Raw genomic sequence first — 20,120 nt, 5'->3', positions numbered from 1 at the left:
TATTAATCGCGCAGGTAGCGCGCGCGATCGCGCGTCGCGGTGCGTCGCGCACCTCCATCGCGCCGCACCGCTATAACATGGCTGCTTCATGATAGCGCGCGCTATTCGCGAATCGCGCAGGTTGCGCATCGCGCCGGTAGCGCGCGCGATTGAACTGATGCCTTGAAATCTCTCAATTGCATGCATGGGCTTGACTAATATTGCATGGGCTTTTCTTAATTAGGCTTAATTAGGGTTATTACTTATTAGGGTACTGAATTTTGAACGTCAAAGAGGCATGAAGAGACTAGACATATTATATATTTATTTTTATTTGAACTTATGACTTTATTTTTTATTAACTAGACATATTATGCATGGTTTTACTATGATTATGATATATATTATGTTTTTATCTATTTCTGCGCGATATATTCAAATAGCGCGCGATTCGCGATGCGCAATGCGCGATCACCCTAGGACAGGTTTGCGCGATCGTGCGCGATGCGCGATTAATAACTATGGTTCTAATTATTCACATTAAAGCAGGCAAGTCAAACAATAGATAAACTGACATCCAACTATTATCACACCGTGTTGCTTCAAAAGTAACTGTTAGCATCATTTAAACTTTGCCAGGGAAAAGCAAACTCTTGAGCAAGATAAAACATTTGCAGATATATATGATTAGTTTCACAAACCTTGAACAAAAATCAGCAGCAAACACACCGGTTCAAAATGAATACTATGTCTATCCCAAATCTACACATATGATCAACACATGTCAAATAGCCTTATTTGACTCAAATATACAACAGGCCCAAGCATAGGCATGCGTAGCATTGCTGAGAACAATCACCAATAACTATTTGTTTCGTATGAAGCTAACATAAGGTTCCATAGTAGTAGCAGTTGTGCTGACAGTAACATTAATAGATTAGTAAACACAAGATGCCCTATAAATGTCACAAACTAATATTCCTCTTAAGCTTGTTAACTTGACAAAACTAATATTCGCATAATGGCTTTCAGAACAAACATGTGGTAGTTATCAATTTAATATAGTTAACACTTAACCAACATTGAGCACTTATTGAAATACCTCCACCTCTGCAAAGGTCCCATAGACCATTATCCACTTAGCTAATCATAATAAGCAATTGGGATGGCTGCAATCACCCGTTTCTTCTGTATAGTGCAAGAATCATGTTCGAATTCACCTCCCAAAAGGAAAACAAAAAATTGTCGCCGGCGACGGCTTGAAAACTCGATCCCCTCGTCAGATATTGTGTTAGTCGAGCTACTCGCCGGAGAAACGCAGCAGCTAAGCTATAGAATGCCTTGAAGACTGAGTTTGATATGGTGCGACACCGCAAGATCACGAATTCCCAACAATGGCTCCCCAACATATCTTTGATTTGACTGTGATTTCTTTCTTTTTGGTGTGATGAAGTTCAGCCAAGCACCCCCATTCTGGAATTTACGAGTGCTATGGCCGCGAGGCGGCGTGATTTGGGGCGATCCTCGCCGGAAATTTACAGCCATATGCCGTGAAATAGGCTCTGAATTGTGAGCGATGATGTGGGTTTGATGGAGCGATTTTCTCGCTGCAAGGGGCGGCAGCGTGGCGAGTGGAGCAAAGCAGTGTCGCGCGACCAGAGCAGAGGCTGCGGCCGGCTCTTAGGGTTCGTTGCGGCGGATGGCGCGGCCATGGAGAAGAGATGAAAAGAGGATCGCGATCTGGGGTCGCCCCTTTGTTGAAGACGAAGTGCTCTAGGCCTGCCGATCTGGATCTAAGTTTTGGGGAGTTTCGCTGGGAGCTAAGGAGGATCCGATCTGGATCTGGGAGAGAGAGAGCAGCGGTATGGTGCCCTCGCGACGGCGCTGGCCGGAATTCAAGATGGTGGTCGCCGATCCAAACTGGCTCTGGGAGAGAGATAGACCAAGGAGATGAACAGTAACTCTTTCTTCCGAAATCGAAAATCGAAATCTGGAATTTTTTTTCTTCCGATGAACAGTAAATCGACGATGAACAGTAAGAAATAATCGAGAAAGTAATTTACAGTTTACAAGTTGTCGAGTAAGAAATAATGACTATCCTCTAATGAGAGTTAAAAGGAACTATTTATAGGAAATGGAGAAAGTAAGGGCCTTGAGCCTATTTGGCCCATTAGCCCACTAGCCCTAAATAATTGGGCCCAAGCCCCTATTACATGAGCTTCGCTCCCTAGTCGAACCGAGAGTCGAGCTGCGCTGCTGCAGTAATTCCCTTGTTTAGCACAACGCTGGTGCATATTTCAGTCCTCATCACGTAGTATAACAATTTTTTACCACTTTAAATACACTCAACAACTTTGTCTTAAAATCGTACATTTTTCTCTTAGGAAGTTATTTGGGGGACAGAGAGGGAGTATTAATAATTTCAACAGTTACTACCACAAGATTGGAAATGTACTACAATATTATACGAAGTATTAAAACAATATAGACTAAACAATATTATTATATATTAATATATTGCATATAATATGTATTAATAACACGCAATTATGTAAAATATTTTTATATCCATGTTCAATCTCAATAGTAATATTTAGTATTTAAATAATATCTTAATAATCTAAACATTTACTACCACCAAAATCGAAAAGGTATTACAATGTTATATTAATACAAAATAATTTATTTAATTTGATGTTTATATTAAATAACATCTTAATAATTCTAAACATTTATTATCACAAAAAATTATTTATTTTCAAAACCTTATTTATTTGTCAAACTTAATAAATAGTGTAAATCAAAATACATGTGATATTCTAAATTATTTATGATTTGCAATTAGAATAAAAAGGCTAGAGTTCAACTACCCAAAACCCGTCTAGATTACATAAATATACATGTACATGTCATAAACAACTTAAAAGTGATTTTACTATTAATTCTAATCTCAAACATGTGTATTATACTCACTATTGAACCTATTTGAATTTATGAAAATATATTGTTACACTAATTGATTGACAAATCGACATTACAAAGTAAATATTAATATAAATAAACTAAGTAACAAAATTAAGATTAAAAAAGTAAAAAAAAAATTATGTAGTCATATCGATTAATGTTTGAACCAATTTACAATTTATAAACTCATACCAATCTCAAATATAATAAAAAAAATGATTTTACAACTCGTTCTCTTCCCGAACTCGTATAATAATACCCACTTACTACCCAAGCTCATTTATAATCATTTTTCTAATTTAGATTAAAAGTTAAGATCATGAATATCATTGAAACATAAAAATCGTAATATATGTTTAAAGAATATAGAATTAAGTCAATAAATTCTCAAATCCCCACATATACTTTTGAATAGTTTTATTGATTTTATTTCACCAAGTATTAGAATTTCATGAATTAAATAATTACATGTATATATAATATATTTAAATACAATAAAAATTATATTGTCTAAAAATGTTAGGTCCCTTGGGGTCTCGAATAGGTGTATGGGGGGGGGAGAGAAATACACCTATAGGCTATTTTTCAAACGAAAACAAACTTTCACAACCTTTTTCAGTAAATAGAGTTTTGGTAAAGCTTAGGTTGTCGACTGATACTGAATACTCTTCAATGAAGAGTTATCAGTTAAGTCAAAGACTGTAACTGATACACGTTAGGCTTCAGTCGAGTTTGTAAAACAGATGAGTAATATGAATCTTACTGACTATTCAGAGATTTATCAGTTAGATTAATATTACTGGTAGCGAAAAACTTTTCTTTCGAAATAGCCGTTGTGATTAAACAAGTTGTCAAGGTTTATGTTTCACTTTGCTATTAATCAGTTTCAGTTGATAAAACGTTTGGGCACAGATAAGGAAAGTAAATACTGAAAGCGATAAACAACAAAGAGATTTTTACATATATGGTTCAGAAAACACTTCTTACATCCACAGGCAGTTGATCAGACTGACAACTTCATTGGGCTTGTGCTTACGGGTGCACAACAAACCTAAACAACCGAAGATCTAATCTTCAGTACCAACACACTGGGTTGGATTTCTCACTCTTAGCTTCACTGAGACAAAACTATGCATTTTCGCAAAAACTAAGATCTCTTGGAGTCAGAACACTGGTCTGAACTCCTCTCGGCTCAAACTCTCGATTCGGTCGGTTGAAAATAGGTTCGAAAACTTGCCAACTAGATTACAAAGAACAGGTTCTCTGTAATCAGTTATACATAGGCTTTGGATATACAATATTTGCCTAAGTTCTAAGAGAATATATGTAATCAGCAGTGACTGATTTTTGGCTTTGTGATTCTCTTCTTCGATTCAAACTTTGGAATGGCTTTGAATTGTTGAGTAACGAATACGGCAGCATTTCAGCTTGTGTAGTTGAATCGGTGAAGATTGAAGTGATATTCGAGCTCTATTTATAGGAGAGGTCTTGAACAGATCCGTTGGCTAAAATGGTCTTCAAGAATTCATCCGTTGGAGATAGATTTGAACTTTGCTGAGGCTTCAATCTTCGAGGTTCATTTGTTTGGTGAGAACGACTACTTTGAGAGCAGAAGATACGACGTCTCTGAAAAGGTAATCACCAAAAAGGAAGGCTCTGCAGAGAAAGAACGATCCTCGAAATCTCTGCATTTAATGCAGCTGTACTTCTGGAGTGTGTGGCTTCCTTTAAGCTTTGGAGCTTCAGTCCGAGGAAGAATGTTTAACTGATACTTGATTTTAGTATCAGTCCGCTGAATCCACGTGGCTCGCATTAAGTAATCAATCGTAACTGATTCTTGGACTGGTCAGTCAAATACTAGTATTTGACTCTGCCTTAATCGTTACATCAGTCGGCAACTTCAGTCTTCAGTCTTCAGTCCTCCGACTTCAGTCTTCAGTCTTCAGAACAACAACTAAACTAGAAAAAGAACTCTAACATTTGAGCTCGAACAGTTCTAGTCTATTACAAGGAAAACCTACTGATTTTGGTATTATCAAAACAAGGATTATGACCTTTCATAAAGTTCCCAACAAAAAATGAGAGAGATGAGAGAAAAATGTTTGGGGTAATTGCCCCTAAATACATTATCTTTTCCCATTTTTTGGAATTGCACATCACCTTTAAAATTCGCCTCATAATACATAACCTTTCTTTTTCTTCTGGAATTTCACATGGTCAGCCAATCACCAACCGAAAAAATGACGTGGATGCCGGAAACGCCACATATACACGCCGGAAAAAAAAATTAATTGATGTGGCAGCCATGTATGATTTTATTTTTATTTTTTAGGGTTAATTGCATCAAAATACCTGACTTTTTCCCAAAATTTGGTTTTTTTTTACAAACTTTTTAATTGTAGCAAAAATTTTAGCTACGTTTCAATTTATTGCAATGCCCGTCCCGCGTATATTTTCGGCCAAATCCATTCATTTCTGACCAATTTATTTTAGCTACGTTTCAATTTATTGCAATGGATTTGAGACGACAATGTTTCATTACCCGGCACGACATGTCACCTAAGCTTTACGGAGGTCCACCTCAGCATGGATTTGGCCGAAAATATACGCGGGACAGACATTGCAATAAATTGAAACGTAGCTAAAATTTTTGCTACAATTAAAAAGTTTGTCAAAAAACCAAATTTTGGGAAAATGTCAGATATTTTGATGCAATTAACCTTATTTTTTATTTGCTATTAAATTCAAATTTCAAAAATATAGAATTAAGGCATTAATTTCTCAAATCCCCAATTTTCTCCTAAATCCCCTAGTTTTACAATTTCCCCATTCGCAACAAATTGTCGAACGAACGAATCTTTATCGGCTTGCGCCGAACCCGATGGTTGGCCTCCTGACATCGCTGATCGCAACCTTCCCTCACTAGATCCCACGAAAACAACAATTTCTCATCACTCATGCAGTTCTACCATAATCAACAACACGACAACAATAAATGCATTTAAACCAGCCAAAAAATGATTATATCAACTAAGTTTTCAGCATAGTAGGTCCTAGATAAAGAAAACAACCCACGCCAAATGCATAATGAATAATTCAAATAGCCGGCTTGTTCGCTTTAATTGAGTTTGTGGAATCTATGCAAATTAGCAATTGATGTTAGGGGAAATATTGCAATCTAAGTTAAATCAACGGCAACACGTTCGTCTCCCTGCCTGGTTCGTCCCGTGCGCCAGAGTTGGTCGTCGATTCGTCGCGTGCGCCGAAGCCTTCGCCGCTGGTTCGTGTTGGTGTAATCGCTAGAGCAAGTGTAATCGACGGAGTTGAAGCCTTTCTTGGTGTTGGTGTAATCGCTGCAACTAGGGCAATGTGGAGCAAATCGTTGGACGCTAGGGCAATTGTGGAGCAGATCGAAATTCAAGTCTGGACGCTAGGACAATTGTAAAAAGTGGAAAATTGTAAAACTAGGGAATTTAGGGAAAAATTGGAGATTTGAGAAATTAATGCCTTAATTCTATATTCTGAAAATTCGAATTTAATAGAAAAAAAAAATAAAAAATCCTACATGGCTGCCACATCAATTAATTTTTTTTTCGGCGTGCATATGTGGCGTTTCCGGCATCCACGTCATTTTTCCGGTTGGTGATTGGCTGACCATGTGCAATTCCAGAAGAAAAAGAAAGGTTATGTATTATCAGGTGGATTTTAAAAGTGATGTGCAATTCCAAAAAATAGGAAAAAATAATGTATTTAGGAGCAATTACCCCAAAATGTTTTATTTTAAAACTTCTAGCATGTATGAATTTCTAAGTTTAAATCTTTTATTTACATATTATATATCAAATTAAAGCTTTTTCCATGATCTTTAATGTGATATGTATATTGAATATTTTTTTATTAATTAAAAAAATATTTTTTTAGAAAAAAAAGAAAGATAAAAATAAGAATAAAAAGAAAAAGTAAAAAAAATAAATAAAGAAAGTATGATAATTATAAATGAAGTTTCTACGTTTAGTTTGAGATTTCCATACTGAATAGATTTCCATGTTTAAATTTATACTAAAGGCTCTAGAATTGCAGAGATTTAAAATAAAGCTCCCTGATCATGAAGCTACGTAGGACCTAAGATTAAGAAGAAACTAAGAATCCCAAACCGTATTATATAATGACAAGTATATAACCGGTTGAAATTTGACGGGTATATATTTTATATTACTACTCCTATTATTTATTTATATGATACTCTATTCGTCTCGCTCCAAATGTCTCATTTCTTTTGGGCACGGAGATTAAGAAATGTGTATAAAATAGATAAAGTAGATATAGTGGATTGGTGGAAATGATTTAAATATTAAGTACATACAGAGAGTGTATTGCTAAAAAAGGAAATGAGACATTTGAAGTGAAACAACCCAAAATAGAAAATGGAACATTTGAAGTGGGACGGAGGGAGTATTATTTTTGTATAAACAATTATTTATATACTCCATCCGTGCACGAAAGAACTTCCTATCTTTCCTTTTTGGGACGTCCATAAAAAAATTTTCTACCTATTTTTGAACTATACCCACGACTTATAATTACTCTTACTTTTCACTTTTCACAACTCTCAATATTAATTATACTCCCTCCGTCCCAATAAATGTGGCCACTTTGGTTTTCGGCACGGAGATTAAGAAAGTGATAGTTAAGCTTTAAGCATGTGTGGTCCACTCTTTTAATAACTTTATTAGTGAGTTAATTACTTAGAACAACCTTTTCCATCTTTTTATATTGCTAACTTTAATTTAATTTTAAAATTGAGATTAAAAATTTAATTTATTTAAATTAACAGTAAAATGTAATCTGGAAATTTAATTAATTTGAACAGTAAAATTTTCGAACAATTAGAGATGGACTATATTAAAATCTGGAATAACCATAAAATAGGGAACACTAAAATTTAAAAAAATGATTAGTGGCAAAAGGCGGCAGATTCTATTGAAATGAAAACCCAAAAATTGGGCGCCAGTTTTTACATTCTTGAGAACTTCAAAAGGCTATCTAACTTAATCTATAAATAAGGGGCTGCTGTACAGAAATTTCCAACCTTCAAAATACAAAAATCACCAACAATGGTGAGCAAAAATCTAAGCAACCAAGAGAGGAATCGGATTGTGCAATATTTACTCCAAAATCTGAAAAACGGCAAGCCACAGAAAGGAGCCATGAAGGAGGCTGTCTCTATCTTCAAATCTTCGAAACGGACGGTGTCTCGTCTGTGGGCTGCAGCTAAGAAACAGCAAGATAAAGGTGAGCAAATCTATTTAACAAGTGCAAAACCTAATGCACCTAGAAGAAAAAGAGTTCATGTAGACATAGAGCTCATTCAAAGCTTAGAGCTACACAAACGTTCAACAATACGCAGGCTGGCCGTGGGAATTAATCGCAGTAAAAGCACAGTTTGGCGTTGGGTGAATCAGGGGCTGATCAGAGCCCACACAAGCGCTATTAAGCCTAATTTGACAGCGCCTAATAAATTGCTTCGACTACAGTTTTCACTAGAAGCATTGGTGTTTGATCGAATCATGATGGCTTTAAAGTTTAAGGCTATGAACAACACAGTGCACGTTGACGAGAAATGGTTCTATATAACAAAGGCTGCACACAGGTTTTACCTAACACCCGGTGAAGGAGATCCTCACCGCACATGCAAGAGTAAAAGCTTCATTGAAAAGGTTATGTTTTTATGTGCTGTTTGCAGACCGGTTTTTTCAGATGATGGTGAGGTTCTTTTTGATGGGAAGATTGGTATCTTCCCATTCATACAAAAGGTACCAGCTAAAAAGAACAGTAAAAACAGGCCTTCGGGGACTTTAGAGACGAAGTCAATTCAGTCCGTAACAAAAGAAGTCATGAGAGACAGTTTCATTAACAAGGTATGGGCTGTTCCTATGGTTTGTATCAATTGTAGGGCTGCTATGCAATCTAAATGCAATTAATTTTATTTTATTTTTGTGAAAATCAAATGCAAAACAGCTTCTCCCTGCCATTAGAGCCAAGTGGCCTGCAAATGCATCAAAGATCATATACATTCAGCAGGATAATGCCAAACCTTATATCCAGGACACAGACCCTGAATTTAGGGCTGCTGCCACAGTGGATGGGTTTGACATACGAATAGTTCATCAACCCCCAAATTCACCCGACACAAATGTGAATGACTTAGGGTGGTTTCGAGCTATTCAGAGTATCCAAACAGAATCTGCATGCTACAATGTTGATCAATTGATAAAGGCAGTAGAAGAATCATATGCACAGCTCTCTCCTCACACTCTCAACAAGGTCTTTTTGAGTTTACAAGCTTGTATGGTGGAAATCATGAAGCAAAGGGGACACAATGCATACAAGATCCCTCATTTGAAGAAGGATGCACTTATGAGGGCTAATGAGCTTCCTACGGACTTAGGGGTTCCACTAGAGTTAGTGGAAGAGTGCTTCTCCTATATGAATGAGAATGCACCAATGCATCAAGTTGAAGGGTTGATGGATAAGATGGGATATCCACATCAAGGAGGGCTCCAAAATCAGTTTGAGCAGTTAGGAATTTAGATTTTAGTTGTGGATTTTTTGTAAAAACCAAATATGGTTGAAATGCTTGTCATAGCTCAGTTTTTGTAAAGGATATGCAAGCTCAGTTTTTGTAAAGCTCAGTTTTTGTAAAGCTCAGTATTTGTAAAGGAAATGCAAGCTCAGTTTTTGTAAATGAAATGCAAGCTCAGTTTTTGAAGAGGCAATGCAAGTAAATAAGTTTTTGTGCAGCCTTATAAATCAATCAAACACCCAATACATCAACATATATGAAGGCACCAGGCGGCCTTAAACCATTTCACACCCAATACATCAACATATATGAAGGCACCAGGCGGCCTTGAGCCTTAAAAACCCAACACATCAACATATATGAAGGCACCCAATACATCAACATATATGAAGGCACCAGGCGGCCTTGAGCCTTAAAAACCCAACACATCAACATATATGAGGCACCAGGTGGCCATAAACCATAAAACAATCAAACAACCAATGCTTCTTTCAAAGAATTTCTCAGACAACATTCAATACAAGCATCACAGAAATTTTAATCCAATTTTGGGCATAATAATTCATCATTTCAGCATACTTCACAACAACAACCAGAGTGCATGCGAAACCCACTGGAGAACAACAATTAAAGGCAACAAAAGTTTTGCAAAAGGAAACTTCTCACCAAATTGAAGAAGTCAGGAAGCAAGGTCCTCATCATAATCATGGAAGTGATTGTCGGCTTTGTAACCGGCGTCGGCTCTGTTTCTTGGACTGCCGTCCACCCTTCCGTCTCAGGTTCGGCACCGAATTCCACGTCTGACCAAGGAGACAGTGTATCAGCGACCACCATCCTATAGAGATCTTCCGTCTCAAGCCCTTCGAGCAGGGCTTCCTCATAAAAGTGCTCCGTCAAGGGGGGAACCAGATAATGGCTCAGAGGTTTGACAGAGACCGGAGAGGCCGGAGCATCGGAGGAGGGCACCAGATCTGTGGAATCCACGGGCACAGAGAGCAAAGCCCCTTGGATTAGGGTTTCCTGGGAAGAATTAACCGGAGTATCGGAGAAGGGCACCGGATCTGTGGAATCGGCGTCAGCCGAGAACAAAGCCCCTTCGATTAGGGTTTCCTGGGAGGAGGGCCGAGGGGATAGAACTCCGCTCAGAGAGGGCCGAGACACCGGAGATGCCGGCGACACGGAGGAGCTATGCTTCTTCATCACGACGGATGTCAGATCGATGGAATCAGCGGCGAACGGTGGCGAAAGGGGGTTGCAGGCCTCGTGAAATGGAGAAGGCTTCGATTCCGACACCACATCGAGGATGAGTGGTGTGAAATCGCAGGGCATGGTTTCAAACCTCCACGGCGAACGGTCGGTGACTCGTTTGGATTTCATAGTGAAAGCAGCGGATGAGAGAAAGAAACTCAGCGGCGGATGAGAGAGAGAGTGTGAGGTGAATTGATTTTCTAGGGTTAGGTAGGAATAAGAAAATTGTAAGGAAATAAGGAAATTTTAAGAATAGATTAACAGCTTGATTAATTGTTTAATGAAGCCCTAATTTTTGCCATTTTAGGAAGTGGCCACTTTTAGTGGGACACACCAAAGAGGAAAGGTGGCCACATTTATTGGGACGGAGGGAGTAATATCTTTTCATCATTTACAATACACTCAACTACCTTTCCTCCATTCTCAATACACTCAATAATATTTTTTCTTAAAAACTGTGCCAAACCGTATTACATAATGATGTCTAAATAAGGTAAGATTATTTATTTATCTTGTCTTATCAGGGTGCCATTGTATTGTAAAAACTGTAGAAAATTTACCTGCATTCCTCTTCAGTTCGCGTTTCTACGGTTCTATACAATTTCATAGTAGGTCGCTTCCACATAATATCCCTAAAATATCGCTGGAAATGTTGCAAAATTCTGTTCACAAATCATCAAAGCGGAAAAACTCAACGCACAAATCAAATTAAAAAGAAAATCAACAGAGAGAGAGAGAGAGGAAAATGGCGTCGACCTTGTCCAAATGGCTCGTAGATCCAAAGCGCAACCCCCTGGCTGCACTGCACATGAAAACCCTGAAGACTCGCCTTAGCAGATACGGTACCAATTATTGTTTGTACACATGTATTGCGTGTGTTTGGGGGCGTTGATGAGTTTTTGATGTGGAAACCTAGGGCTACGGTATGATGATTTGCACGATCCGATGTACGACCTGGATGTGAAGCAGGCGCTGGATCGTCTCCCGAAGCAGGTTGTGGACGCCAGGAATCAACGCCTCAAGCGCGCCATGGATCTCTCCATGAAGCACCAGTATCTCCCGGAAGATCTTCAGGTGAATTGTTTTATTGGATTGAGCTTGTTTTGATTTCTATTCGATGATTCCTTGATACTTTGCGCGTCTGTGTTTGTGTGTGTCCATTGCTGTTATTGGAGCTGGCTCTAATCGCTACGGGGATGCGAATATATGAAATAAGTTTGTTATTTTCTATGCATGTGCATTCATATTGGGTATCTGGAAATATAAGTTCAATGTTATGAAAACAAAATTGTTTACTTTTCGTTTTTAAAATGTGATATTTAGCCTTAGAATCTTCAGCCTTCTTTGCTGATATTCATGTGCGCCTTTTTGATTGGGTAAGTGATTGATTGATTGTATATTTTCATTGCATAGTGGGTCGTGGTGCGGCAATGTAATCCTGTATAACAAGCCGCCGTGTCCACATTAGCCCGATTCTCTAATGAATTCATGAATTTTTATAGAAAGATCCTTGTGTAACATTGCTCTAGCAGATGCTTGTCAATGTTCTTCATACTCAATCGTATTTTGCATTGATGAAAGTTTAGTGTTATGAGCAAATGTTTGATTAACTTATCTTGTTTATTTTTCTTTCACAGGCTATGCAAACTCCATTTAGGTCCTATCTACAGGAGATGCTGGCTCTTGTAAGTGTCTCTTATTACTTTTTTGGGTGATGAATGTGGTATTTTTCTGAAAGGTCCACAGTTTTCTAGATTTTTCATGGGGTTTTAGATATATGACTTCTATTCTATGTACCACTTCAATGCTCCACCTTATGCTAATTTTGAATGGTTTTCTACAATGCCCAGTTTGTTTTGCACTTTTCACTTTGTTAGTATAATATAATGGTCGTACTTCTCTATGATGGACTATATTATGTTATCCCACTTCAGTATACCATCAGTAAGGTTGTTGATTGCCATGCAAAATTGTTTCCAAAACCCAGTGCCACTCAGCCATTACTGAGAAATTAGTTTTGCTTCAATCATGCTGTTCCTTGTTTGTGCCTTTTAGTTTTGTAATATGCTGATGTCATCATCTTACTTCTTGTTTGTATCTTTCTGATCACGGCTGAACTTGCCTGAGATTATTTATGGAATAGTCTTAAAATTCTTATATTGTCTGACTAGTAAATAGATGACATCGAGGCAGGAACTGCCTTATCAAAGTTGCACACTTGCACTATAGATTCCCCATTATGTTTTCTTGGAAAATGAAATGGTTAGGAAGTTTATGGAAGGTGGCTTATCAAAGTTGTACTATGAATTCCCCATTCTGGCCTCTAATTTTTCATGTTCTTGTTTCCATTTACTTCTGTTATGGTGTTTTCTTGTAGAAAGTATTTGACCCTTGAATCTGCAGGTTCAGAGAGAGACAGCTGAGCGTGAAGCACTCGGTGCCTTACCTCTCTATCAGCGCACACTTCCCTGAGTTTATATCTCACCTTCTGGGGGCGGCCTGCGACTGAACAACACACTTCATTTGATCAAATAAGGACCAGTCGTCCCAGTCCTTTTCTGGGAATTAACAGACTGCGAAGATTTGAACGGATTCTTCTTTCAATTGATACCCAGTGAGCAATAATACTCCCTCATTTTGAAAATTTTCGGTTCACATTTGCAGTTTAATTTCTGCACACAAGAATTAGGGCTTGATGCTTTTTTTACCCAATTTCTGGGAATTTGGATATCTGAAACAAATTCCATTCAATCCTCTGTTGGTGTTGGATTTAGTTGTTGTCGTAAATTGATGAAATGAAAATGCATAGATGTTCATAATGTTCATGAAACATAGAGCTAAACTAATAAACTGACAAATTCTCTGGCTATGTTTGGATGGTTTCCCTCTAAACATGCATATATTCATGTTCTTGAGCCAAATCAATCTTACACTGCCATTGGAAAATACCATACCCGTTCCTCGTCAAACCGCTGATGAACATCAGAGCATTTGCTGCAGGCAGAGAAGATCAGTGGCAAACTAGGGCTTCTGATTTCCAATTTTCTGTGGCAAGAAAAGAATTTGAACTTGAGATATGAAAATAGCTCATATGTCAGATATTTGAAGATGCCTAATCATGGATAACCAGGTAAGAATACTTGAATCGTCCCAAAAGAGCTAGGGAAAAAGATGTAGCATATTACTATTCTTCCTTGCAGTGATGAGGCTGAACTATTTTACTCGGCAGCACCCTCGCAGTCGACTCCCTCTTCGTCGCACTCGATTGCTGGAATTTCCAAATAAAGAATAGTAGTAAAAAAGGAATAGTTGCTCATGAAGAGTTTGGAGTGGGAAAAACGGACCTCACTCGTGGTCCCTTGTGAGGAAGGGCTCGTCACGGATCTTGATCCGTGAGAGTCTAAGCTGGTGGGGCACAAAGTGAAGTCCAATGGACTTTGAGTTGCTGAGAATCCATCCGGTGCAGGCAATCCCAAGCCAGCTGGCGACGGCAAGAAATATGGATTGGGAACTTTGACGTGGCTCGTCGGGAAATCCAACGTGGCCGTTGTTTCCATTCCCATTCTCATTCTATTCTCGTGTAATATTCCAGTCATGGGAGGGCAGGTTTGTAGGAATGGTGCAGGGCTTGAAATCATGGTCTGTGGAGAATTGAATGTTGAGTAACCTCCTCCCCTTGCCATCTCCTATCATGCCAAAACAGACAGGAACGTGTGTGAAAACCTTAGAGAGAGACAGAGAGAGAGAGAGAGAGTTACCTGAACTTGATTTTGCAGTGTCTTGATGTATTTTATAGCATCATCGAATGTGGATGATTTGTCTCTCTTGAAATCGAGAATAGTATCAGAACATGTCAAGTAAAATGACACACATACACGCACAATTAGAACTCACAATTCTACCTTACTACAATTGGGGATGAGTTCTTGAAGAGCCTTCATTTTTTCCTTCAGTCTCTGCCTCCTCAACTGTCATACACATTGTACCCAAATATTTTTGAAATCAAATATTCTGATATGGATATCCATATTAAACATAATTAGTTTATCTAGAAATATTCTGAGTACACCAAGTCTCTTTAATTTACTTATATCGAGTTTAAAATGCTTGTTTTCGTCTTTAAAAAGTGTTCTACCTCCATTTAGAAAATTTCAAATCCCTCAACCTCCACAACACAAATACTCATTTGCAACTGGTTGCACCGTGCAACTGTTGCCAGAATGACACTATTTCATTCGGGAAATGACACTTGTTTCGAATGACACTACTTCAACATACAAATAACACTTAAAGATCTTTAAGTGTTATTTGTATGTTGAAGTAGTGTCATTCAGAAACCAATTGTACGGTGCAACCGATTGCACAGGAGAGTGCTTCGTCTCACAAAAGTCAAAATCTTTATATATATAAAAAGCAAAGTAAATATAATTTAATTCAATTGCAAGGATATAATTGGAATTGGAGTGAAAATTACCCACTAACAAATTAAAACTGTCAAAATTGGTTACCCATTAATCTCTTTAAAAGTTAAAACTGTCGAGAATTAGCATATTTATTATCTATTTAGTTTTGTTTTAATCTATTACATAATAAAGTAGTTATTCTTCTTCAAACTATATATTGTATTTCAAACTTCAACAAATTTCTATTCTTGTATAATTCTAATATTTTAATTTTTTAAATGATGTATTTCTATTTATTTTATACTATTAAAAATTATTAATAGGACATTATGTAATTATTAACGTTACGATTTCTTATGAACCGATAACTCAATAATCTCATCCAACTAATTAGATATATTAATTATTTTTAAAATTATAAATTATAATTGCATGTACATGTATTTTCCCAAACACTTATTTCAATTTTGTGTTGGGAAGCCCCAATTGTAAATATTAAAAACTTAGTATTTATTTGGAAATATTTAAAATTGAGGATGTAATTGAAAAATAAGTATACAACTTCATGAGTTCGAAATAAGTGGGACTCAATTCATAATTTATTTTGCAATTATCCTTTCTAATTATAATCATTGAATTTATGTAGAATTATTGTTGGTTTTTAAATAAAACATTTTTACTTTTAATGCATGCTATATTTAAAAAATCATAACAATTATTTTGGCGAATATGTAAATAAATTTATATATCTTTTGATTAATAATATTTCAAAATTATCTAGGTTTATTTCATTAATTGTTTTGAATACACACATATATATATATGGTTAACGTTCTTTAAATAATGATAGTGTATCTATTTTTATTGAAGTAATTAATCATTTATATAAATTAAATAATATTAAAATAATTATAGATTAAAATCTAGCAACAAATAAATAACGTGGAGTAAATTAACCAAAACAGGAAAATTAGTTATTACTTATTATGTAGTTAGGTTTTCTAAATATGTTGAAATTTAATGAAATTAAAAGTTAAATGGAAAAAATTATGCATAAGTTACAAAAAATTTTAAACATTCAAATTAGAATTAATTGTTCTTTTTTTAAGAAGGGATTATAATCAATTGTTCTAAAAAAATTACAACATAAATCATGAATTTATATTCATTTTGTAATTTCGATCTCATTTTTATACATTTTTAAATAAAAAATCGAATCTTTTTAAATTTTGCAATTGAGGCTTCTCCAATTTCTTTATTTTTTATTAATGTATGTATTTTTTTGTATCTATACAATTATCTTTGATAGGTATTAAATTAAGTTCAAATATCTTTACGTGTTTATTAATATCTCAAAAATATGTGTTGAGATATAGTCTGTCAATGAGCAATATGCTTAATAGCAACAATTTTCATCTCTTAAATTATACATGAAGATTTTTGGTGAAATTATAGCTTTGCTGAATGAATTTTTGGTCTAGAGTTTGAATTTCATAGGGTGATTTTTTTTTAATTCATCATTTTCACACCAAATCCATAATGTTACATAACAAATTCATATAAAACTTATTTTATACGATAAATCTGATTTAATTTGTATAATTATAGAATCTCCCTATATAAGTGATACAATATCTATTATATAGACGCATGTTATAATTTTGTATAAATTACATTGATTATATTAAAATATTAAATCACTTTGCAGAAATAATTTTGGTATCATTTTATTATATTAAAATATTAAATCACTTTGCAGAAATAATTTTGGTATCATTTTATTAGTTTATATTAATATCACAAAATAAATATAGGCACATTTTACGCAAGTGTAAATTCACATTCACCGCGCATAGCGCGGGAGGTACACTAGTGATATATAACTACCAATCCGATGTCCAAAAATGCTTTAAGAACACACTAATTTGCTTGGACTCGATGGTCACGGGAGATAAGAACCTACAATAAATTTATAACACCCTAGTATCTTATTTGCTTCAAATTACAAGGCTCTTTACCAAATAAATGATCGATATGTATTTATACAAATTTATGTGATCATGTGTGCCACATCTCACATGGGATACAAACTACCCAAGACAACTATAATAGATGCAATCACGAAACATCTTTCTCATTTAAGGGGATACGGATTTTAAACAATGTTAGCTATATATTACTATTTTTTTTTTTACTTAGAAAAGAGCAGAGCGATGAAATTTAAACCTTAGACTTAGCTATTTACAAATTGAAGTCTATATTGTTTGGATGTGTCTTTTAAGAGAAACGGTTCAATGAATTAGAAAAAATAGTGATAATTAGTGGGTTTATGGGTCCATTACCATTAATGACAATATTAGGTAAAGATGTGGAATTTTAAGGGTTATTGTTACTGAGATTATATCTAAAAAAAATACTTCTTCCGTCTCACAAACATTTTCCTAAAAAAAAATGACACGAATTTTAATAAAAATTAATTGTATGGAGTACTTGATAAGTGGAGAATGAGTCCCATAAAAAGTGAAATGGTAAGAGTAATAGTTAGTGAAAGTGAAGAATGAGTCCCACAAAAAGCGAAATTATAATTAAGAGCAATAATTAATAAAATTATTTTTAAAAATATGTTAGGAAGATGTTTGAGGGACGGACCAAAATAGAAAAAGAGGAAGATGTTTGAGGGTCGGAGGGAGTAGAACGATATTTTGTGGACGGACGAAAATAAAAAACTAAGAAGATGACTAGAAACAAATTAAAGGAGGCTCACCCTTTCATTGTGGTTATGTAACTTAGTAGACCGAATTCTCTTCTGCTGTTTGCTTTTATCATCACTCGAATCAGAATCTTCCTTCACTTCATCTTCCTCCAACTGCAATTCACACAATTCAATGACAAAAGATAAAAACGAATCTACATATATATCCTAGCTAGATTCTATTCTGAGTAGCTCACCTCGCCACGTGGCGTTTCCTTATTCTCCTCTAAACTACTAGAAGTAGTATCTTCACTATGTGATGGAAATGAGGGGCCTTCAACTTCAAACTTGTTATAATTGGATTCTCCTGTACAAAATATTGGGGAAGTTGGTGTATTTGGATCATGACATGATCTTTGCTCTTCATTGCTCATTTCTTCTAATTTGTGTGTCACATCACATGCAAGAAAAATCACTCTCAAACTTGGCCTTTTATTTAGTTTATTTCTTGATGATTCTTGACACATAGCAAACAATATTTTTACAGCTGTGAGACTGTCAGTTGAAGGCGGTTTTGCTGTCTAGTAATATATAGATTAGATATGCTTGTATATGTGCGTGACTGCACTTCCACTTCGCTTCATTGGTGGTAGAGATGTTAAGATGGGCCCGGCCCGACTTTGGATCAGACTGGCCCATGACATTTGGGCCTACTGAAATTTTTGGGCTTCAATCAGTTCAGTCAGTCAGTTAAAAAGATTAACTAAGAGGTAGTTTAGCTATATTTATTTTAAAGAGTTTATAATTAAGCTTCACCACCTTATAAGATGTTTCAAAAATATATACGATGTAGGTTTTAAAAAGGTTATAAGTTTTTTAAGTGTTTCGATAATTAAGCTTATAAGCTAGAAAGAGAAAATGGAACAGAAATGAACTTAAAATGGTATATGATGAAAATAACAAATTGTAGTTGAATAATATTTGTAAAATGATTGTTGCATATAAGATTATGAAAAAATAAGTTGTGGTAGAAGAATTTAATTTTTGGGAGCTCATAAGCTTTTGAAACTTATTTTTAGAGCTTATAAACTGTTTATGAGCTTATTTTGTCAAATACTTTGAAGGAGGTTATAAGTTCCCAAACGACTTATAAGTTATTTTGAAGAGCTTATAAGCTCAATCAAACAACCTCTAAGTCAGCCGGTTGATTGAGTTAGTCAGCAGATAGGATCAACTTATGTCAGATAGATAGCTGATGGAGTTTGTTAACTTATGACAATTATATACTCCCTATGCCCCACTAAGCATGACTCCTTACTTTTGGCATGGTTATTAAGAAGAAGAATGATTAAAGACGAAAAGTGATAAAAAGTGGTGGAGCCCACAACTTTTTGTGAGATAAAAGAATTTCCTTTTTTGAAAATGACCATTTGTAATGGGACAACTCAAAATGACAAAGGGACCATATTAAATGGAACTGATGAAATCTATTTCCGTAAATAATTATAGTCATATTTCGTACAGAAAAATAGATTTACGCAGAAAGTAAAATAAGATTAGGAGATTGATAGCGGGGATCTAAGACCTTGTATTGTAATATATTCTTATTCATAAAGAATTTCGATTAACCTTCTACAAACGTAGATTCTTTTGAATCAAACTATGTAATTCTTGTTGTTTTACATTTTGTATTCCCAATTAGCTTAATCGAGCTCATCAGACAATCGTCGTTCTTCAACATTGTTTGAATAACGATTGACTTCATCTATGGAAAGTAGAAGAGGATCGTGACGAAGCTGGTCATCTTGACGGCATCCGCTAAGGGTGAGCATTCGGTTTTTGGTAATTTTTTTTATTAAAACAAAACCAAATCAAATTTATATTTAATTTTTAAAAAATCGAATTAAATCGAAATAATTGAATTTTTTCAAATTAAAACCAAACCAAACCAAAAAAAACCAAACAAACAAACAACAAAAAACCATACAAACTGAAAAAGATATATATAAAAATAAAATATAGAATGTGGAAATTGGAATTGTGCGGTGCATATTTTACTTTTAGAGTTAGAACTTAGAAAATTATCATGTTTTATTATATATATATATAATTCGATTTTAAAACATTCAAATAGAATCGAATCGAAAAATTAATTTTTTATGAAAAATAAAATTAAATCGAACTATATTTTATAATTTCGATTCGATTATTCGGTTATGATCTTTTGCTCACTTCTAACAATGGCGAAATA

The 20,120-nt window shown here is 35.3% G+C and overlaps 3 protein-coding genes across 3 annotated transcripts; 1 reads left to right on the top strand and 2 right to left on the bottom strand.

The window, feature by feature from the left end:
- Positions 1-7,903: 7,903 nt before the first annotated feature.
- LOC131026104 (uncharacterized) lies at positions 7,904-10,855 on the bottom strand. The gene is made up of 2 exons (XM_057955876.1): positions 10,193-10,855; positions 7,904-8,208 (listed from the first exon to the last, which is right to left on the bottom strand). The coding sequence occupies exons 1-2, from the start codon at positions 10,853-10,855 to the stop codon at positions 8,173-8,175; spliced, it is 699 nt and encodes a 232-aa protein (XP_057811859.1). The 3' UTR covers positions 7,904-8,172.
- Positions 10,856-11,326: 471 nt separating this feature from the next.
- LOC131024999 (cytochrome b-c1 complex subunit 7) lies at positions 11,327-13,593 on the top strand. The gene is made up of 4 exons (XM_057954598.1): positions 11,327-11,616; positions 11,691-11,848; positions 12,412-12,459; positions 13,178-13,593. Exons 1-4 carry the CDS (start codon positions 11,520-11,522, stop codon positions 13,244-13,246), a joined length of 372 nt encoding a protein of 123 aa, XP_057810581.1. The 5' UTR covers positions 11,327-11,519; the 3' UTR covers positions 13,247-13,593.
- A 399-nt stretch (positions 13,594-13,992) lies between these two features.
- On the bottom strand, positions 13,993-18,303 carry LOC131026103 (transcription factor PIF1-like). Its single transcript, XM_057955875.1, has 5 exons — positions 18,127-18,303; positions 17,942-18,043; positions 14,677-14,742; positions 14,533-14,598; positions 13,993-14,460 (listed from the first exon to the last, which is right to left on the bottom strand). Exons 1-5 carry the CDS (start codon positions 18,301-18,303, stop codon positions 13,993-13,995), a joined length of 879 nt encoding a protein of 292 aa, XP_057811858.1.
- Positions 18,304-20,120: the final 1,817 nt, after the last annotated feature.

This window comes from Salvia miltiorrhiza, chromosome 5 (genome assembly GCF_028751815.1).
Source record: "Salvia miltiorrhiza cultivar Shanhuang (shh) chromosome 5, IMPLAD_Smil_shh, whole genome shotgun sequence".
Taxonomy (NCBI): Eukaryota; Viridiplantae; Streptophyta; class Magnoliopsida; order Lamiales; family Lamiaceae; genus Salvia; species Salvia miltiorrhiza.
This window is presented reverse-complemented; position numbering and strand designations above follow the sequence as displayed.